General features: G+C 43.8%; 2 protein-coding genes across 2 annotated transcripts in view; both read right to left on the reverse strand.

Annotated features, from left to right (window-relative positions):
• Positions 1–1,162: 1,162 nt before the first annotated feature.
• On the reverse strand, positions 1,163–2,914 carry LOC127229422 (sperm motility kinase X-like). Its single transcript, XM_051194550.1, has one exon. It carries the CDS (start codon positions 2,912–2,914, stop codon positions 1,163–1,165), a length of 1,752 nt encoding a protein of 583 aa, XP_051050507.1.
• Positions 2,915–9,165: 6,251 nt separating this feature from the next.
• The window catches only part of Iars1 (isoleucyl-tRNA synthetase 1), a 46,415-nt gene continuing 32,873 nt past the window's right edge, over positions 9,166–22,707 (reverse strand). The window contains exons 26-34 of the mRNA XM_051194316.1: positions 19,873–20,047; positions 19,301–19,413; positions 17,912–18,007; positions 16,931–17,107; positions 15,648–15,753; positions 13,100–13,225; positions 12,012–12,155; positions 11,103–11,255; positions 9,166–9,731 (exon numbers count right to left, since the gene is read on the reverse strand). Of these exons, the coding sequence (XP_051050273.1) occupies positions 9,649–9,731; positions 11,103–11,255; positions 12,012–12,155; positions 13,100–13,225; positions 15,648–15,753; positions 16,931–17,107; positions 17,912–18,007; positions 19,301–19,413; positions 19,873–20,047 (1,173 nt within the window). The 3' untranslated portion in view covers positions 9,166–9,648. The remainder of the gene's footprint in view (positions 9,732–11,102; positions 11,256–12,011; positions 12,156–13,099; positions 13,226–15,647; positions 15,754–16,930; positions 17,108–17,911; positions 18,008–19,300; positions 19,414–19,872; positions 20,048–22,707) is intronic.

A 22,707-nucleotide genomic window follows, 5' to 3' on the forward strand; every position in this document is an offset into this window, starting at 1 on the left:
TTCCCATCCCACGCCTCAGAGTACACAGAAACTCAACACTTGAAAGCAAAAAGACACACACAAAAAAGACTACTTTAGTGATGTTGAAATATATGGCAGAGGCAGGCAGAGCTCTGTGAGTTCAAGGTCAGCCTGAACTACAAAGTGAGTTGCAGGACAGGACAGCCCGGACTATTACACAGAGAGACCCTGTCTCAAAACAACAACAACAAAGAAAAAAGACAAAAACAAAACTTCTTTTCAATAATGGCTACCTTATAAAAGATTTTGGGGATGGAAAGATGACTAGGCAGTTAAGAACATTGGATGCTGTTCTTCTAGAGGACCCAGGTTCAATTCCCAGCACCCACATGGCAGCTCCCAGCTGTCTGTAACTCTAGTTTCAGGGGGATCTGACACCCTCACACAAATACACATGCTGCAGGCAAGACACCAATGCACATAAAATAAAAAAGAATCTGAAAGAAAGAAGGGAAGGAAGGGAGGAAGAAAGAGTAAATATGTGGAACTTAACTGTTGCTCTGTGGTGATATATTGTTTATAACCTAACAAATAAAGCTTGCCTGGAGATCAGAATGCAAAGCTAGCTACACTAGTTAGCCATAGATGACAGGCAGTGGTGGCGTACATCTTTAATCCCAAACTCAGGAGACAGGGGCAGATATGGATCTCTGTGAGGACAAGACTACTCTGGGGAACAGAACTCACACCTTTAGTCCCAGCACTAGAGAGGTCTATAAGGAAGAAACATGGGTCTCATGTAAGATTCAGCTTCCCGTCACAGGGAAGACAGGATTGCCATTTCAGCCTTGGTGGAGGTGAGACCTCTCTAGTGGCTCGGCTGCTTTGCGTCTCTGATCTTCAGCTTGAACCCCAATATCTGTCTCTGGGTTTTTATTATTCATGCTGCATTGCTCACTCTCTCTGCCACAGCTCTCCCCTGACAGCACTTGCCTGCTTTATCCAGCCCCTTCCTGCTGCTTCTGTGGCCTCTGGCCCTCATCTTCTGCTGCATACCACCTGTAGCTAAGCTTTTACAGGCTATACAGAAGGATTGTTCCTTCTGATCTCACAGACATCGTGAATTACACACCCCATAAATGGGATGGTTATCATGTGTCAATTGCAAATGACCTTAGAAATGCATAAACAATGAAATGCTTCAGGCCACCTTCACCACCCCACATACCTGATTTTGTGTAACTCCATTGTCTTCCCCCTCCACTGGAGTTACTTTCTTCTGGGAAACCTGACTTGTCTGCTGGACTGGCAGGCAGCAGCATAGTCTTTGCACACAATTCCCCATCCTCCTCTTAAACCTCCTCCAGCCTTGGTGTAGGCTGTGAGGAGAAGCTGTGTTTGTGCCCTGGGGTTGGGCACCTGAGAATTTTTCTTCAGAAGATGCTTCCTCACGGGACTCACGCCTCTTATTTCCATATGTGCCACTGGTGGTCACACCCCAGGGTGCCTCTCTGGACTTCTTTTCAGATGGTATATTCTGGATGCACAAGCTGTTCTCAGTGGTCACTACAATCTGGGGTGCCTTGTAGAACTGATATTTTTCAGAAGAAATACCCTCTGATGATGTATTACCTAAGGACACACCCTTGCAGGTCATACTGGTCTCCCAAAGGCTGCTGCTTACAAGCTGAGCAGCCACAGGAGCAAACTGGGGATCTGTGTTGGGAGGAAGAGTTCTCTGCTGGCAGCACGGGATGCCAGACACGCTGCAACTTTTGCAACCCTTCTTCCTGGCAAGCTTGGCACTGTCACCCAAGTGGTATTTTGCTGGCAAGGTAAAAATGTGAAGCGCAGGCTCACTCCCTGTCCTCTTCAAGGGGGGACGGGAGGTGAGAGGGCTTGCAAGTGTCAAGGCAACATTAGGCCACACAGGCTTCACTGGATGGTTACTGTTGTCCCTCCGGGGTGACTGATGCTTTAAAATGAGGTAAGTTGCCATGATATTGTTGAATTTTTTTTCACGTAAAGAGTCTCTAATGTCCTTGGTGTTGTAACCCATGGCCCACATAGCCACCATGATGCCGGGAGCTGGGTTGATGGGTCGTGGCTCTAAGGAAGATTCGAGTTTGGAAAGATCTTCACTGCCCTTGAGCCACTGGTGCTGCATAATATCACATATCTTGGGCCTCTGCTCAGGGTCCACAGTGAACAACTGCACAATGAGGTTCACAATGCTTTGGGAAAGCATGGAAGGGATGGAGTACTCGGGATGCAGCATCTTCTCCTTCATCTGTGAATAGGTCTTTGCCTCAAACGGGAAGCGCCCTGTCACCATTGTGTATAAAACCACTCCCATGCTCCAGATGTCATTTGCCTGTGCATCATATTCCACGCCAGTGAAAATCTCTGGAGCACAATATTCAAGGGTGCCACAGAACCCCTTGAACCTCTGCCCAGAGGTGACTTTGATGGCCAAGCCAAAGTCACACAGTTTGACGCTTCCTTTGCCATCCAGCAGGATGTTGTCTGGTTTGATGTCCCTGTGTGCAATACTATTCTCGTGGCAGTAGTTAACCGCAAACACCATCTGTGTGAAGATGCGTTGGGTCTCTTCTTCCTGCAGACAGCCCACCTCCTCAATATGGCTCACCAGATCTCCCCCAGCAGCATGTTCCATCACCATATAGGTGTGTTCTCTGGTTTCAATGATATGGAACAGTTTGATAATATTTGGGTGGTCCAGTGATTTAATGATATCTATCTCAGTCATGATAACAGAGTCGTTCTTCTCACTCCTTTCCAAGATCTTGACAGCAACCCAAACCCCTGTGTGGAGATGGCAGGCCAGCTTCACCTCAGAAAAGCTGCCTTTGCCAAGGGTCCTGAGGAGCATGTAATGATCTGTGAGGGCCACCTCTTCAGGGGAGCTGGCCTCCTCCAGCCCCAGCTGCATCATTACCTCCTTCCTCCCCTCTCTCGCCTGCAAGTTGAAGATTTCAGTCACAACGCCGACTGATAAAAGCAGAGTTTTAAAATTAAAAACAGGTCTGTGAGGAAAGTTTATAGCTATAAATTCCAATTATCACAAAATCAGAGATGTCTCAAACAACCTCATAGTGCACTTCAAGGTCATAGAATACAGAAGAAACTAATCCCCCAAACAGTACCTGACAATACATGGTAAAGATCAGAACTAGAATTAATGATATGGAAACCAAAATAGTAACATAAAGGGCCAAAGAAACAAAGAGTCAGTTACTTGAAATGATAAACAAAACTGACAAAACCATTACCCAAACTGACCAAGAGAGGGAAGACACAAATTATAAAAGTAGATGCTAAAGAAGGCAAGATTATAGCAGATATGACTAAATTCTACAGCAGCAGTTCTCAACCATCTTAATGATGCAACCCTTTAATACAGTTCCTCATGTCATGGTGACCCCCCACCATAAAGTTATTTCATTGTTACTTCATAGCTGTAATTTTGCTACTGTGCCTGAATTGTAATGTAAATATCTGTGTTTTCCAATGGTCTTAGGTGAACCCTGTGAAAGGGTCATTTGACCCCTAAAGGATCGTGACCCACAAATTGAGAACCACCGATCTAAAGAATCATTGGGAAATAGTTTGTAGACCTATACTTCATTAAACTGTAAAACTAGAAGAAATGGACAAATTTCTAAACACATATAACATATATATATATGTATATATATATATATATTAATTACCTGGATAGATAAATAACAAACAATGTAGCTGAAAATTAAAGAAGAAATTACAACAACAACAAAAAGCCCAGGACCAAATATATTCATGGATGAATTCTATTAGATATGTAAAAAGACTCCAGTGTTTCTCAAAGTATTAAATAAAATAGAAGAGTAGGGACAATTCTCAACACATTCCACAAAAGCAATATTACCCATGTGCAAAAACTAGATAAGGACACAATAAACAAAAAATTATGTCAACTTTCTTAAACATGGATGTGAAATCCTTAATGATAATATTTAGTATCCACACCAAATTCAACGACACACTAAAAGCTTGCATCCAAGAATGTAAGGATGGTTCACCATATACAGATTAATAAATACAGTATGCAACCCAAGTCAAAAACCATATACTCAGCCGTAAGAACGAAGTGTCATTCTCAGGAAAATATATAAAACTGGAGATGGCTGGGTTGCATGAGACAAGCCAGTCACACAAGGACAAATACTTATGGTTTTCTCTCACATGCAAAGTCTGGGGATTTGGAGGAGCCTGAACATAAAAGAGAAATCACTGAGGACATAGAAGAGGACAATGGCCCGGTTGCCAGAAGTGGTCCACAAAGCACTATAGAGGGGTCTGGGTTCTCAGAGCCACCACACAGTCTACAATGAGCAGCAGAGGGGGTTGGGCGGCTCAAAATAACTGTCGGACAAGGGTCGATGTCTTAACACCTAGTCCAGAGTGGTTTACACAAGCAAACAACACAGGATGATGGAATCCATCAAAGCAAGCAGTCTCATGGCAGACAAGACTGTACCTCAGTGTTGGATGAGTAAACCTGATTTAGTGGCTCAGTGCACACGCCAACTCTGCCGCTAATGTCTTGGGAGAGATAACTCTGCCCTCAAATCACAAGACAGGCACCAACTGCCTCAGTAACCCTCACCCACTTCCAACTGTGAAGCCTGACCTAGGGTCTGATTGGTCACATGCCTAGAACTTAGCCAATCAGACGGCCCAGGTAGCATGGGCTCTCCTCGTTGGCCAGGTTGAAGTCATGTGACCTGTGTCTAGTAGGCACTGAGAAGGTTTGGCTCTCTGTCTAGGTCTGAAATCGTGAGAGCTCTGGCTTAAGAGCAGAGGCTTCACCTGCTCTGTGCCTTGTTTCTGGGGAATGTACTTGCTGTCTCCCTCACCGCACGGCCTTCCTTCTGGCCACAGGAGAGCTCATGACAGCCCATCTCCCCTTCACAGACCCTATCTCATAAGAAATAGACTGACTTTTTGAAGGTCAGAGTTTGGGTTTGCCTCCAGCTCCTGGCTCTCTTCCTCAATAAACTCTTCACTGCTGGGTGGGTCTTTGTTAGTTACTGGATTCGAGAATCATCAGGACTAAAGATTCTCCTGTCTCTAAGGAGCTGACGGTCTGAAAGGAAAAGTGCTCTCCCTTAAGGAGCCCGAGTGTGTACTGCCCCTGCCCCAGACTCTTTCTCCTCCTTAATGCCTGCACCCAATCCATGTTAAAACCATTTCTTGGTGAATTCCAAATTTACAATCATAAAAAGTCACGGCCCAAAATCCTAACGATGAAAATAATTTTTCTTCATTGTCTTTTCCCACTGTTTGCATCGAGTATGTGATTAGTCACTTTAATTCTGAAATTTGTGTTCCGCAGACTTGGAAACGTTCCTGAAATTACTCCATGGTATCTCCTGTTCATTTTTGAAACGTCTGTTAATTGAACAAGTCCTTAAGTTACCTGTTTCACGTTCTAGATTTCCTCAATATTAGTTCCAGCCCTTCAACTTCGGTTTTATTCTTTTATCTTTTTTTGTTTTTAATGTTATTTCATAGTGTGGTGGTTTGGATAGGCTAATAGATCTGAATGCTTGGTCACTGGGGAGTGGCACTATTAGAAGGCAAGTCTTTGTTGGGATAGGTGTGGCCTTGTTGGAAGAAATGTGTTGCTAGACCGGCTATGGGGTTTCAAATGCTCAAGCCAGGCCCAGTGTCCTCTCTTCCTGCTGCCTGCAGATCCAGACGTAGAACTCACTCTTCTCCAGCACCCACTCTTCCGGGCTTGTCTTGATTTATAGCAACCCATCTGCCTCTTCCTCTGCCTTGCTAGTATTGGTTTACTGGCATGCTTCTCCACTCCCAGACTTGACAAAAGGTTTTAGTGTCGTCGTTTTATTGTTCATTAACTCCACAACAGAGGCTTCCTCAAGATATTCTAATACTTGGTCTAGAGAGGAGGGAACAAAATCTGCATATGTGTGCCTCCCACCAAATTACTCAGTACTCCATTTGACTTGGTTTGACTGATTGTGTCTGTTAAAACAGATCATTGGGAGGTATTTCTCTAATTAAAAAACTTGCATTCTCCCACTAAGGACATTAGACAATACTTCTTAAAATGTTATTTCTGAGTGTCTGCATTTAGTTCTTCAAAACTGCTTGCTGAGCTCATTGTTGCATACTGTAAGGAGACTTCTCACACATAGGGACTTTCCAGTTGCTCTCTTTGCCTCACTTCAGAGCATGCTTCCAAGTCCCTCACTTTACAAAGAGTTCCATGTTGTGCGACCTGCCACTGTGGGTCAGGATTCAGAGGCAAGCCAAGGAACCTGCGTTTCTTTCTGCTCATGTCATCCAGGCCTGTTCTGCTCCTCAGTTGTGGGCAGGGTTTTCAGAGGTATATAATCTGACATCTAAGCCACAGCAGAGGAAGGATTTGTAGGAGAAATGTGTCGCTTTGTACAAGGGGTGGGGGACACATCCATCTTTAGCTCACAGTCCCCTTCCTTTTTCGTGTTTACAATCCAATTTATACCTCCAGACCTCATTCTAAACCCCCAACCCCAATAGAGAGACATAGTTTAAAATGAGCTATGATGTATAGGTACAATGAACACGCCATTTCCTTCCGTTAGAAATCATTTTGGTATCATTGGTGGTTTGCATGAGAAATGTCCCCCATGGTCTTAGACATTTGAACATTTGGTCCCCAGTTGGTGACACTGTTTCGGGAGGTTTAGGAAGTGTGGAGTATGTCACTGGGGGGGTGGTGGTAGTGGTGGTGGTGGTAGGGATGGCTTTGAAAGCCTTGCCTGATTCCAGTTTGCTCTCTTACTTTTTGCTTGTGGTTCAAGATGTGAGCCTGAGGGGGTCTCTGCAGGCATCAGACAGGAAAGCATACTGAGCCATAAAAAAAGATACAAATGGAAACCAGGTACAGCCTGGAGCAGGATTCAAGGAGTCTAATGCCAGGCTGCTCATTATTGCAACATTTAAAACAAAGCACAATTATGTAAAAGGTTTCCAGACAACTCAGTCCAATCACTCCAATTCCAGGTGCACAATAAAGCCTATGGTGTGACTACTTAGAGACTCTCTTACAAAGTATATGTGACCATGAAGGTGGGTGGTCTTTTTTTTTTTCCTTTTGACATTTCTAAGATTGTATAGTATTTATTTCTCCATTGTAACAGCTATTAAACAGAAGGTCACTCCTTAAGATTCACAAATCAAACTACTGACCATCAATCATACAAAATTCAAAACTGTAAAGGGTGGGTTTTAACAAGTCTTATCCTGCCCCACCAGACAGCTCCCAAATAACGACAGAGCTTAAATTACCCATTTATATTAATCTATGTCATGCCATGTGTGTTACCTCATCTCTGGACTACACATCTTGCTTCATCCAAATCTGGTTGGCAAACCCACTTTTCTTCTTCCCACAGTCCTCTCTGTCCCTGGAAGTCCAGCCTAACCTCTTCCTGTCAGTTATTGGCCATTCAGCTCTTTATTAAACCAATCACAGTGACACATCTTCACACAGTGTAAAGAAATATTCTGCAACAGTGACTTCTATCGCTAAAAGGCTTAGAATCTGGTGTCACCTCTGATCAATAGCCTAGAGGTCAACAGGCCATAAAATACATGTGACATCTCCCCTAAGGATGGGAAACCCTCTAGGGAGGGAAGAGTCAGGGACAATCATTCTGTGGAATTTGGGTGAGGTTTGTCTCTATAGAAAAACGTGGGTGAGGTTTGCCTTCACAGACAGCAAAAAGGTCACAAGATCATTAACAAAATCTAGTCTGAGATTTCTGAATGGGATGTAAGTATTTGACTTTCATCTCTACTGAGGAGACTGGCCTGGTTCTCTTAGTGCTTCTCTGTGAGTACAGGGGCCTCTGTGTGCCTAACATGAGCTCTCAGCCATGCCTCCCTGCCACGATGGACTCTGTGCTTCAGGAACTGTAAGCATAACTGTAAGCATAACTGTAAGCATTTTCTTCCATAAGGTGCTTTTGTTTTTTTTTTTTTTTTTCCTCCCCCATAACAACAGGAGTGTCATGTGGCATCCCTAGTGTTAATATTTAGGCGTTTGTACTGACCTGCCTTTGGGGTTCTGACAGGAAAAGCCTCAGCTGCTGCCACTAAGAGCACCACCTGTGCCAGTTCACTGCGATCCCTTTTAAAGGGCCCTGCCACCTCCCATTCTTCTCTTTCTTGCTCTCCCTTTGTCTGTCTGTTCCTTTCTCTTCTCTCTCCTCTCCCCACCCCCTGCCTCTCTCCTGCTGCTCCTACTCCTGAAGGCTGGTCTCCCCCTCCCCTTTTTATAATTGTTTTCCCTTTAAAAAAAAAAAAAAAAACACCCTCTGCTTGAACTCTGTCACATGGTGTCTTTCTCTAGCAAGCCACATTTTAAAGATTATAATACCTAGACTGTCACTTTCTGTACTTGGTGTGGGAGGAGCTATGGGGGCAAACCCAACAACTGTTTTTGTTTGTTTCAAGTTGCTTTGGTTTTATGCTCATCAGGGACACTACAACCTCTAAACTGACCTTGAACTTGCAGAGATCTGAGTGAGGATTAAAGGTATATGATAGCCACAGTCCCCACAGACTATTAAATTAGCTTCTCTATAGGAGAATCAGGCCCAGGGCTTCCTATAAGGTACTGATGGCACTTGGAACTCTAATTTGTAGGTTTCCCAGAGCAAGTCTTGAACACACACACATTTGTTATTTTGTTTCCTGGACTTTTGAGGAAGCAGCCACCTTCCCAGACTCTATACTGGGTCAGTACATGTGTATGTGATGGTCACAGGTAACCTGTAGGGGTTAGTTCTCTCTTACCACCATGTAGATCCCAGGGACCAAATTTAGATTATCAGTCTTATCTTGCTGACCTAGAGTGAACCGCTTTTAAAGTAACCCCTGGTGTCGGTGATTTTGTTCTTTGGTGTTGTGGACAGTATAAAGCCAGTCTTTGCAATTTAAATGGAATGTGTCCTTAGCCAGGCGTTGGTGGTACACACCTTTAAACCCAGCACTCAGAAGGCAGAGGCAGATCTGTGAGTTCCAGGCCAGCCTGTCTAAACGGAGAAATTCTGTCAGGGTGGGGTATGGATTACACATTTCAAGTTTCATTAAACTATGGGAGAATAAATTGCTTCTAATACGGTATCTGAGAAGAGTGTTTACTGTTTTGATTTAATCAAACATAAAATGTCTCATCAAATTACCCAGGAAAATCCAGGTAGCAGAAATATATAACATGTCCATTTCTTTACAAGGTCTCGAATCAGTTTTACAAGGCCATAAAATGATAAACATACTCATATATGTACTATGCCATTTAAATCACTCCTACTTTCTGTATTAAAGAAAGAACTCAAGTACAGAAATAAGCTTTGTGGTGCTGAGGTAACTTCAGGACCCTCCCCCAACACAACTGCATAGGTGTTTAAGGTTAATGTGAACATGTGAGGTCTCAAGTCAGTTAATCCCATCTGAACTGTGGGTTCAAAGCAGCATATTAGACATGTGCTCAAAGGAAATACCTTCACTGAGCCCGTGTGTGTGTGTGTGTGTGTGTGTGTGTGTGTGTGTGTGTGTGTGTGTGTGTGTAAGGAGTAGAAAGTCAGGGCAGGCTGACATAGATAACTATTAGCCATCTGCAGTTGTTGGCAGAACAGAAACATACACAGTCTTCATATTCAAAGTCTTCATTGGGATATCTTCTGTAATTTCTAGAAGAGAAGTTTTTTAAAAAGGTCAATAATCTGCTGTTGTGAGTGAACATTTAAACAGACTGTTAACTGTCTACCACTGGCCCCACCCTAAGGCCACTCTCCCCTCTGTCCTGGCTCCCAAGGGGGTCTCTAAACCGATGGAATTTCCTGACAGGGGTATCTTTGTTGCTCACAGTGGGCTCTGATTATATATTAGCTTGTCAGCAGAATGGCTCAGGGCAGGTGGCCACACCGGGAAGACTTAGCTGTCAAGTGTGCGTACTAGCTGGTAACTTGTGAGACCAAGACCAACCAGGCAGGCAATGAATTACTGGGGTCTACACATTAAACCTCAGCGGAACTCTAGACACCAAGTTCCACCAAGCTTCCCTAGGTGATGACACTGCCTGGCCAAAGCTACTAGGGATTGGAAGAGGTAACAATGGCTATTCCTCTACGAGGAAAGGATGACTTGATGTCCCTAATTAGCCAGAGCCCCACCATCCTTCTGTCCTTCATATCTTTCTCTGGTTAACTCTAATTGGTATAATATGCAATTTTATAAGTATAACGCCTTTCAATTAGTCTGTGAATCTTTCTAGCAAATTAGTGATTCTGAGGGAGGTCTGAGAAGTGCTCAAGGCTGTGTTGGTATCAGAGGTGGTGGTGGCACGTGTGCCCCACAGCATACATGATAATGAACACAATTTGTAAAACCCTACAAACTGAGGCATATCAGTCGGACTGCAGAGCACCACAGACAAAGGGAAGTCCTGAAAGAACATCTTACTTAGGGTAAGAAACACAGACCGGCTGGAAAATCTAGAACGCAGCTACAAGGACAGAGGGACACTCTGCTAAGAGCAAGATTCTGGCAGGAGAAGACAATGTTCTAGATCTTCACATGTTATGTGGCCCAGTGAGGAGATGCAGGCGGCATGCCTGATAAGCTGTGGGGAGTGTCGGCTAAAAGACCCCCCCACTCCCCCCCCCACACACCCCCCACCCCCCGGCTCTATCCCCGAAGGAAGAGGGGGAACCACTTGTACGTTTAAGGTCAGGAAATACAGAAATTTGCCTAGCAGTATGTATTTTTAAGCTACTGCCAAAAAGATGAACTATTTTCATCATCACCCCCTTAATTTAAATAACATGGAGCCGGGGATTTTACACATGCTAAGGAAGTGTTCTACCACTCGGCTGCACATCACTATTAAGTTATTATTACGTTTAATTATATTATGGCTAATCTCTGCCTAATTTGCAAAAATACACAAAACAAGGTAAATACACAAAACTCACTTTCACAGGCAAAACATGAGCAGCATGTTTACTGGCAGCAAAGTTTCCTTTCGAAGAAGGAAAAGACTTCCGGTCACAGCTACTCACCCTGTGTTTGAGTCTCATCCAGGAACAGCTTTAGCCTCCTGCTCCGAAGTCCAAACACCTTGGCTGCCTCATATGCAAGCCCTTGGTGGCTGAGTCCATTCTGTCCAAGTGGGTTTTCAAGCAAGAGAGTACCCACAGTTCCTGTTAGACACTCTGGAGAAGAAAGAAGAAAGCAGGTCAGTTCTGGAGAACTCGTGTTCCAACAGTGGTGGCAACCGTACGTAGACAGCACCAACCAGCAACGCAGACCGTTCTCAAGTGGATACAGGAGCTTAAGCTGGAGGCACAGGCTGCCCAGAAGTAACCTTAAACCGTCAGAGGTGAGGAAGAGGAGGAATGAGAGAAACTGACATATGAACACCAGCCATCGGGGAACTGATTTTTAGTGCATAGTCAAGGGAAGAGACAAGGATCCCAGCAAAAATGTGCACAATGACGGTCCCTGAAGCCATGGATTGAGGCTGGAGGTGTCCAAATTCTCAGGGCAGATCCCAAGAAAACAAATGTAAGATCACACCGCAAATAGTTCAGGCACGGAGACAACTGAGTTCCATGTAGATGTAATTTTTACAATGGTCTTTTTGTTTCCTGATGGTCTTTCTACATAAACACACTGCAAAAACCAAAACAACAAAAACAAATGTATTTCCTGAAGAACCATGGGAATGAATACTTTGTTTATTAATATGGGGAGGTAGGGTCTCACTACACAGCCCAGGCTGGCCTTGAACGTGTAACCTTTCTGCCTCAGCCTCCTGAGTGACGGGATTACAGGTGGGTGTGCCATTCCATGCCTGGCTGCTGTTCCTGTTTGAAGTTGAGTGGAAAATTACGCCTAAGTCAGAGATTTGAACGTGGGAAAGCGCTTTAGTGTCCGGCACTCAAGCTGAGTGCTGAGGGGGCACATACCTTGCGGCTCTGCATTTAGGAGCTTCAGGTTGATGAACTGACACACAAGAGTGCTGGGGCTGTTGCCTGCACAGGGCGCTGCTCCTGCAGTCACACACAGTGTCCGCCCACTCAGACTCAGCAAGTCAGCTTGGTTCTGTATTTCTAAAAGCAACAACGATTCTGAAGTCACTTCCCTTTTCCCAATTCACTATATTCACTTCCAACTTCACTACTATCCACCCTGACACAGTGATGCTTTCCATTTCATTTGTTCATCAAAAGACACTGCTTTTCCTACAAAGCCAGGCTTTAATGACAACCAAACAGTGGGAAATTGGGGTTTGTTTGGTGGTTGGGATTGAACCCAGAGCCTTCTGCTTGCGTGGCACATCTCTACCACTGAACCCCATACCTCTAGCCCTGCGAATACAACCGCACAAATGAGTAATCTGAGTAATGCCAAGACTAAACAGTAAAATATTTGTCATTTGTCATGGGTGTCTTGGGGGTGGGGTGTTGCTGGGATCCAAACTCGTGACCTTGTGCTTTCTGGGTAAATGCTGTACTAAACTCACAACCCCCATAACCTAAAATTCAACATAAATTGTTTTCTCCTCTTTCAATGTTTTCCCCATATGTTTTCAATCTATGTGAATCTCAAATTTTGCCATGAAAAACTATATTTGAAAAGGGAAATTAGTCAGAAAACAAGTTCTAATTCGTTTTAAAAGTTTGTGTGCATGTGTGGTATATGTGCTCAGGTAAAGAAAGTTAAGTTGCTGTGCGTGCATGTGTGGCGCTCAGAGGCTGACACTAGGTGTCTCCCTCAATTGTTTTCCAATCCATTTATTGTAAAAACCCAAGTACCTTTACCCATGAGCCACCTCACTGGCCTCCACTTTACTTTCCGAGTTAGGGAGCTCACTGGTTGGACTCAGCTGAGAAGCCTGGATCCTACTGCCTCAGTGTGGGACCTCAGGCACACTGCTAGAGCAGCACTTTAGACAGATGCTGGGGATTAGAACCCAGTTCATCCCAGAGAGCTTTACTCAAGCCACCAACAAGATGTCCGCCCACTCCAAGCCACCAACAAGATGTCCACATACCTGTTTCACCGTGGAAGACTGACAGCTCTGCATTCTTAACACCAAATATGCTGGTAACAACACTCTTTAGCTTTACAAGATTCAACTTGTTATCACCTTTTGGATTTTCCAAAAGCAACACTCCACCTGGAAAGCCACAAAAGAACTCTTTTAGTGGAGTAAAAGAATTTGGAAGAAAAGTCAAGCAATAAAAAGTGGGTGCGATTCCTTTTACAAGCAAAAACCATACTGCCGCTTAGAAGGGGCTTGGCAAATCTCAGAGGGTCAGGGAATAAAACCACCAGGTAGTCTGTCTTCACCCTTTTCAATATCCAAACTTTTGTATTTACAATCCTCATTTTGCACTTTGTGCCTGCTGTAAATCCCCAAAGTACAGAGTGATTAAAATATTAATCACTGTCCTAAAAAACTACCCTCAAGCGGCTATGATTTGGACATCCTACAATCAGTTTCAATCATACATATTTTCTATACGGACTCAAGACCTAGAGTCTTTTGTTTGTTTTGGCATCCTTATTAGCATAAATTTTAGTGCTTTCGAATGTGTATTATCTCACTGCAGGTTTTTCTAAATCACTTTATTGTAATGAACTCACAAATAAAAACATTATGCTCCTAGATGTGCTTTTTAATGTTCCGTTCCCTAGTGGCTAAAGACAGTAAATATTTTCATGTTTATTTCTATAATTTATATAGTATCCTGAATAAATGACCCTATTTCCTAATCGGATTGTGTGTTTACTATTGAGTTTACTGTCTGTGAGTTCCTACTGGACTGCGCCTTTACTGTTTAAATATTTCATCTCTTGTCAGTTCGATGTTATTGTAAAGATTTTCCAGTCTTTATCTTGTTTTCATCCTGCTCAGAGTAAATTTTTAAAAGCAATGCAAAGCCTTTCCCTTCTGGTAAAGTTCAATGGATCCATTTTCTCTTTTATGAAGTGTTTTAAGTGTGAACACTTTAAATGATTTGCCCAAATAAAAAAAGTCTTAAGCCTTAACTTATAAACACAAAGTGGAGAACTCTGGCCACCTGAGCGTGTGTGTGTGTGTGTGTGTGTGTGTGTGTGTGTGTGTGTGTGTGTCTGTCTGTCTGTCTGTCTGTCTGTCTTTACACTCATGTGTAAACACTGGGGTAAATGGATGTTTCTTCTTGTCTCCCCAGGAAAAGACACATAATTGCCCCAACACCCAAATTTACAAATCTGAGAAGCTAAGTGCCAAGATCTGAATATCAATACATCACCTCCACGCCTCCCCAATTCCTGTGTAGAAATTTTAGTCCCAAAAATGATATTAGGAAGTGGGGCTTCTGAGCCATCATTAAGGCACAAGGTTGGAGCCTTTATGAACAGATCAATGCTGTTATGAAAGACTATAAAAAACTCACCAGCCTTGTGAAGACACAGCTAGAAGCAATCTATGCACCAGGAAAAAGGCCCTAACCATACACCATAACTACTGGAGCTTTTACCTCACATTTTCCCTTCTCCAGAACCTTGAGAAATATGTCATTTTTATTGCTTTGTTCTCAAGACACTCCAGTGTTTGTGGCTATTCACTACCTATTTCCACTCAGATACCCCTGGTATATGGTCTGTGTATATCTGTATGTGTATGGTACATGCATGTGAGTAGGAGAGCACGCATGCAGGAGTTAAACAGGATGGGAGGTGTCCTCTGTGGCCTTTCTGCTTTATTTCCTCTGGACAGGATCTCTCACTGATTTTGAAACCTGATTTTTCTGGCTTGGCTGTCTGGACAGTAAGCTCCTGTCATCTACCTGTCTTTGCGACCCCGGTGCTGAGATTACACGCTTGTGCAGCTATGCCCTTCCTCATCTTGTTTTTACATGTGTGCTGGGATTACAACTCAGATCCTTGGGCTTACAGAACAAGAACTCCTACCAACTGAACCACCTCCCTAACCCCGACAGAGCTGTTAGAGGTATCACCATTATCTATTTTAGCTGACTTTGATATCATACTGAGAGGCAAGGGGTAGCTAGCACTACTGCATTACCTCCAGGTGGGAATGCCTAGGGCAGAGTGTCTATCAGCCTACGTGACGGCAAGGGCAGGACTTCTGGCCAAGGGTACTAAGGGAAGGAGCCCTTATTCTCTGCTAGGCTTCCATCAACACCTCCCTGACCAGGAACAAAATGCTGTGTTATTGTTCAAAATGGCTTCCATCTGACCTCATTACTGCCATTTAGTCATGAGGGGATCGCCTGCTTTGTCCCATCCTCCTGGACAATACTGGGCAGGGGGGCATGCCACTGTAAAGTTACAATGGAACTGGGTGTGTGCTACTCTGTGACACCCGTGGGACTTGAGTACCCTGAACCTGGCCTTTGCAGTAGGTGCTGGTGGAGTAAAAGTTGCTGGACTTCCTTCCCCGCCGTGTTTGGGTGGAGCAGGACAATTACTGTCTAATAATTCTACCTTGCTCTTTTCTTCAGAAAGAGCAGAACTTTGTTGAGGCACGTCTCCAAAGGTTTGGGCTACGTAAGTAAGTCATACACGCCACAGGCCTCATTTGCTCTTACCTTGCTCAGTGCCATTCACACAGATGTTAAGGTTCACATAAGCACAAGCAGGACCAGGCACACAGGATCCCTTGGTGAGTGTGAGTTCCAGTTCCGACCCCTTTAACTGAGCAGAGAGCACATGATTAGCACCAGCATGGCTGTGCTGGGCCCCACAGCCAGGAACACAGGGCCGGCCACTGCTCAGTAAGAGAAAAGCTCCTCACAGGCAAGAGCCACAGTAACAACTCAACCTCAACCTGTTCTCTCAGATACTGTTTTCTAGCTACATAACAATGTATGCTCATTTTTAAAAGTCCAGTAAGTAAGCAATGTGTAACACAGAATGGAATAATCTGTGTCACCCGAAAAGACATGACACTTTTAGCCCCTCCTTATCGATCCCATTTTTAGGAATAAGGGATAAAAAGAGATCAAATAATGACATGACCTATTTCTAAATTATGAACCAATATTCTTTTCATGTCCTAGTGCTGAACAATCACAGTAACATCTGAAAGTACTATGTGTAAAGAGGCCATGAATTTGAAAGAGGGGATATAGGAGGTCTTGGAAGGAGGAAAGGGAAGGGGGAAATGATATCATTAATAAAATGTTTTTTTAACAAGTATTACCTGTAATAGGAAATGTTTTAAAATTTACAACCCATTATTAACAAGTTAAATTGTTTTCAATCCAACTCATCACTCATCTTTATTGAAAACTATCAGAATCCACAGCATCCACTGTTCTAGTTTAGACAGAATGAGTTCTTCCTGGCTGCCTCCCCTAAGAGAACTGCCACGAGGCTGCTTCTGCTGTCTTCCTTTCCTTCCTCCTGGAGCCTACCCAGTACTTCTGGAGCAATCATACTTCAGCCCTGTAGTCCACGCCCATCTCTACTGCAGGCATGATGGCTTGTGGTCATTCCTGACAGGACCTTGGGATCTCCTTCTGGGCAAGCGGAGGGACTGTCCCGATTGAGTTCATTTGCGAGGACTCACCACTGCCAGCACATAGTTTCTGTACTACAAAAGCCGAGAGCTTAGCTACCTGAGCCCAACAGCCTCCGCGCGCTCTGCTGCCTGACAGTACAATGCAATCAGCTGCCTCATACTCCTGTCAACAGCCCTTCCCCACCACAATGGACTCGATTTGAACCGGAAGTTGTTTCTGTTAGGATATTTTACCACAGCAACAGAAAAAGTAAGACAGCAGGCTAGAATTTATTGAATTAACTATGAAAATGTAAACTGAAACCCAATGGGAAACACTAGAGTACTTCCACACAACCCAGAACTCACCTGTGTTTGTTCCTGAATGAGGATGTTATCTGATGTAGGAACTGGGTATGCTTTTAAGGGAGCTTTGATAGTGGCAAATATGAAGTCGGTGTGGCTTTCAATGACATTATTCAAGTATCTCCCTTCAGACTTTGCTTTATAGTAAACTGTTATTTCATCCGTTGGAACCAGATTGCACTAAAATGGCATATTAAAAAACCGAAAAGAGAAGCATATTTGGTTTCACCAAACTAAAGGACAAGTAAGTGTATGCTGCACTGTCACGAAAGGCCATCCCCACCCAGGCTGGCACCTGCTGTTCTGTGTCCCTTTTCCCACTTTTCTTGTGTCTTTTCCTAGTGCAATCAGCCCTTCATGAGTGTTGAAATAAAAGATCCACTGTGAAACCAGAACACCATGCAAAAACGCTGGAGTGCCCTCCTCAGACTCTAAACCACGGGTCATGAGGCTTGGTTTAGAGAGCAGAGCCCATGGGAGGCCTCCTTAGCACTGTCTCCAGGAGTAAGAGCTTCCTGTCTCTCAGACCTAACACAGGCTCAGTGATGCCTTTACCCCCAGGTAAAGGGCTGTGTGTACCTTCCTCACCTTGATCTGCAGAGACCCAGCAATCTCTCCTCAGCTTGCAGCCCTCCCACACTAGTATCTGTCTTCCTTGGACACTGAGTGCCATCTCTGGTTACCTTGTGTAGCAGCAGAGAGTGACCTTTCTGGGAGATAATTCTTTAGAAACCCAAGGAAACTTAAGAAGGATGGGTGGGCTAAAAAAGCCCTCAGTGCCCAGCCAGGGAGTGGGGAGGGAGAGAGGGAAGGTGGCCTGACCTTGCTGCAGAGTACAATCAGAAGGCGCTATGGATTAATGTATCATTGGCACCCACTGGTATCTACAGTTTACACTCCCTGCCTCATCTGTTCCCCATAACATCCAAAATAAAACCAGCACAAACCCAAAACTACAGCTTTTTCCTAAAGAGGTAAACTGACCTTCTTTCGAAGTTTCTGGATGCGATTGATGACTTCCCGAGCCATGCCTTCATCCACCATTGACTGGTCAGGTGTGACGTCTAAGAGAACTAAAGCCTATATATAGAAGGAAGAAAGCCAATATATAGAAGGCACAGTGTACAGGACAATGAAATATGATAATTTCCTTCAAACTTAGTGAACAGAGCTAGCCCTGGTGTCCTAAGTTTGATCTCTGGAACCAACACCTTGGAAGGAGAGAACCGATTCCTGTAAGTTGTCCTCTGACCCCACATAACCATGCTGTCACCTGCACCCACACACCCATGCATTCAATAATAAGAAATAAATATTTAAAAAGAAAAAGTCTTTTAAAAAGCTTAGTGTAACTAAATTCTGGGGCTGGAGAGTTGGCTCAGCACTTGATCAGGACGCAGGTTCAGTTCCCAGCACCCACACGGAGGGTCACAACCTTCTATAACTCAAGTTCCAGGGGATCCCAACATCCTCTTTTTGACCTCTGTGGGCATCAGGTGTGTGTGCGCACACAGAATACATACATGTAGGCGAAATGCTCATATACAGAAAATAAATCTCAAATGACAACAACAAAAAGCCTCATCAAATTCTGTTTAGCGTATAATCCAACATCATTTAGTCATTTAGCAAACAAAGTAGGTTAAACTAGCTAATCATTCCAGCTCTTAGAAGGATGCAGTTTCTCCTTCTCAGGGTGCTGTTCATAGAAGATGCCCTGACCAATTTCACAAGTTACCACATGAAGGGATGGTTTTTTTGTCTTCTAATACCTATGATCCCTGGTCACAATGCTCCTGAAGCAGCAAACTCCACACTCTAGTGTGGAGCAAAGGACTCAATCAGCCCACCTTCTGTACATTCTCTTCCACAGCATTCCCCAGCAATCTCCATGCCCAGCACACGTTTGGGACTTGAGCTTCTCTGAAGTTACCTTCACCCAGGAAGTTATTAGGCAGACTACTAGGACCTGAATTACTTTCTTGTGTCTATGACAAACTTGTTTTATAGGGTTAGTTTTTGTGCAACCTAACAATTAGGACAATTCTTCACAAAATGCTCACTTAAACATCTGATAAACAAGATAAGGACCCCCACAGAAGCCTAACAGATCTAAAAGGAATGAGGTGATGCGTGGGTGAAGCATGTGTAAAATACGCTATTACATTCACATATGTTGGTGAAGAATGTTCTAGGAGGCTGGGCATAAAGCCTTAAGCCTGCAATCCCAGTACTGCAGAGGCAGAAGCAGAAGCTCCAGGGCATTCTCAACTACACAATGAGTCCAAGGCCAGAGAGGGCTATACAACTTTGTCTCAAAAACATGAATAGATGAATGAATACAGAACACTCTTTGAGGGAACAGAAAAGTACCTGAGCATCAGAGTGCGCTTCAAACTGTGTAGTCCCTCCTGTGGCCTGGTCAAAGGTGTACATGAGGCGAATATCTTCTTCGTGCAATTCATGGCCTTCCACAACAATACTCCCTATGGGACAAACGGGCTCGGTCAACCCTCCTCTTTGATTGCCTGTTATTAGCATAGTGTGCTCTCCTCTGATGACCCTGGTGTTTTGTGGGTTAGCACTAGCAAGCGTTGGTGCAAGTGAAATGAGGGCCAGTGTGAGTGCTGGGCCCTGTGTCTGTCCAGTGCAAGCAGAGGAAGTGTGGAGAGCTGCTGAGTGTGAGGTAGCACCTTTAGGAGAGCCACCGTAGCCACTCCACTAAGGCTGACCGTGGAGTAAATGTAACTAGAGGGAAAGAGGGCAGACTTGAACAGGATGCCAGCACCCAGAGGCAACAGTAGGAAGCTGGGATACCAGGTACCTGTCTAGGAAAGTTACAACCGTCATTCTTATGAATGGGATGAAGAGTTGAAGAAAAAGATGGGAACACCCAACAGGAGCCTAAATAGAAAGCAGTCCCTTTGAGTGAGGCAGACACCCACCGCTTTTCTGGAATTGCTCCAGCTCCTCGCTGCTCAGCTGTTTTATGGCCATCATCACAGCTTTAAAGGCTCCCTTCAGACGCTTGCCAAGGACCATGTGATCCGGTTCAGCTCTTAGTCGAATACCATACTTGTTTTTATCAGTAGACAGTGTAACTTTTCGAACATTTAATTCCTTCCATGAGTACCAAAGGGAAAACAAGAGTGTGAGACACAAAAAAATCTCTAACAAATAAGACATGTAGGTGAATGAATATTCCTAACAATATTGTTCACAAGAGACAAAATCAGATATAACCCAGTGTCAGTCAATTGCTGAATGGATAGGGCTGGGGTGTAGCTCAGTGCAGAATGTTTGCTTGGCATGCACAAGGTCCTGGCTTGGATCCCCAGCACCATGAAGTAAACAAAGGAGGTGTGACTGGGTAAATCAAGTGTGGTTTATGCACACAGTGGAGTAGTTAGTAACATAAAGGAACTAAGTATTATCCTGTGTTACAACATGAACTATGAAAACATTATGCTAAGCTATACAAGACAGACATAGCAGAGTATGAACTGTACATTTCTACTTATATGAAACGCCAAAAGGAGGTGAATCCACACACAGAAAATATAATTGTGTTTGCCAGTAAACGATCAGTTGGTAAGGGTAAAACTGGTGAATAAGGGAGACTGGCTTTCTTTTTAGGAAGAAGGAAATATTTTATGATTCTAAGATGTGATCCTACAATACATTTAGAATACTATCTGCATGGGATAGAAAAGCAATGCTTCTTCTTAGCAAGACCAATCAGGTGAGCTGAGCATCACTAAGAGAGGATGTCAAGGCTGATGCCAGTGCATGGTAAAATATTACTTTAAGGTGTGCTACTTTGGTTTACGATGTGGAACATTTGTTTAATGATGCAAAGATGTGTTACATTTTTTTATGTTACATTTGTTTAACTCTGTGAACCTGTATTTCTTTGCCTGTCTAAAACACCTCATGGTCTAATAAAGAGCTGAACGGCCAATAGCAAGGCAGGAGAAAGGCTAGGCGGGGCTGGCAGGCAGAGAGAGTAAAGAGGAGAGAAGAAGGAGCAAAAGAGAATAAGGAGCAAGAAAAGGAGGATGACATCAGGGGCCAGAAAGCCAGAGTAAGAGTAAGCTATACAGCAGAAGTCAGAGAAAATAAAAGCCCAGAGGCAAAGGGCAGATGGGATAATTTAAGTAAGGTAAGCTGGCTAGATTTAAGTAAGGTAAGCTGGCTAGAAGTGACCCAAGCTAAGATTGGGCTTTTATAAGAAAGAATAAGACTCTGTGTGTGTTTGTTTGGCAGCTGGGTAGCAGCTCCTCAAAGAGGAAAAAAAAAAAAAAAAGCCAAAAGAGCGAAAAACAACCAACAACATTAACAACATTTTGGCATTCCAATGTGGGCTAGGATAAAAGAAAATCCAGCAGCACTGGTGCATGCACACAGCACAGAGGCAGTTAGATCTCCGGCAAAGACACCTGGTCACTACACTCTCTGACACACACACACACACACACACACACACACACACACACACCTGGTCACTACACTCTCTGACACACACACACACACACACACACACACACACACACACACACACACACCCAATGTGGCTAGGATAAAAGAAAATCCAGCAACACTGGTGCATGCACACAGCACAGAGGCAGTTAGATCTCCGGCAAAGACACCTGATCACTACACTCTCTGACACACACACACACACACACACACACACACACACACACACACACACAAATATAGCAGGGAAGGAAAGAAAGAGAGAGGACTTGCAATACAAGCTCCGTCTCCCAGGGGTAAACTTGCACTAGGAATTCACTATCATCTAACCAGGAGGTGTGAAACCACAGGACTTCATGATACCACTATGCTAGTGACAGATTCCCATGAAACAGGGAACCCTGATGATACAGTAGGAGACATGGAAAAAGAGTACAAATTAAGGCACCCGACAGGGACATTGAGTTTGGCTATTATATCTAGGTGGATTAAAGGGTGAAGGAAGCCAGGTGTAATGATTAGTAGCTCAGCACATGGGATGTGGAGGCAGGAGGATCACTCTCCCCTGGGCTACAGAGTAAATTCAAAGTAAGCCTACGGCATATAGTAAGACAATGTCTCAAAAGTCATACCCATACATAAAAGGTGATGGAGAGATGCAGGTCTACGAGGTATTAAATCAGGAGATAAAATGTCACCTTTTAGATTCTAATGTCTAAAATTCTCAAGTAATTAAAGATCAAATACAAAAATTAAAAAAAAATTTTTAATGATGTACTTAAAATGTTACCGGTGAAAAACTAAAAAGATATTTGTTTTGAAACAGTTAATGCATTTTAAAACTTAAAACATAGTTGCTTTAAAAGCATCATAGAATGCAGGTTTTGAGAAGTTCAGTGACACCATAAGGGATTCTAAAGACACTTGTACCTACTTCCACCCCCCAACCCTCAGACTACTGACACAATGGCCAAAAAGATTGCTTTCCCCTGCAGTTGGGTGCTGTGTGAAGGGAACGAACCCACTAGGAACTAAATAGACAGGAGACATTCATATAGTTATGACAGCTTAAATGGACTATGTGTCTCAATGGCTCTGTGTTATTCCTAATAAACTGTAGCTTGTCTGCAGAAGATGCAGAAAGAAACCAGGAGTCGTTCTCTTCCTGGTTTGGACAAATTCTAAGTGAGCCCAACACCTTTATCCATTTCAGACTCCTAATCCTTTAAAATACTGGGAAATAAGCATCTGGTGAATTTAATGCCTTACCCAGCTACCAACAGTGTTCTATTCTTCAGGAA

The sequence above is a fragment of the Phodopus roborovskii genome, unplaced genomic scaffold (genome assembly GCF_943737965.1).
Source record: "Phodopus roborovskii unplaced genomic scaffold, PHOROB, whole genome shotgun sequence".
Taxonomy (NCBI): Eukaryota; Metazoa; Chordata; class Mammalia; order Rodentia; family Cricetidae; genus Phodopus; species Phodopus roborovskii.

Coding starts and splice junctions, on each gene's coding strand:
- LOC127229422 (XM_051194550.1), bottom strand. CDS start 2,914: ATGCAGCTGGGGCTGGAGGAGGCCAGCTCCCCTGAAGAGGTGGCCCTC.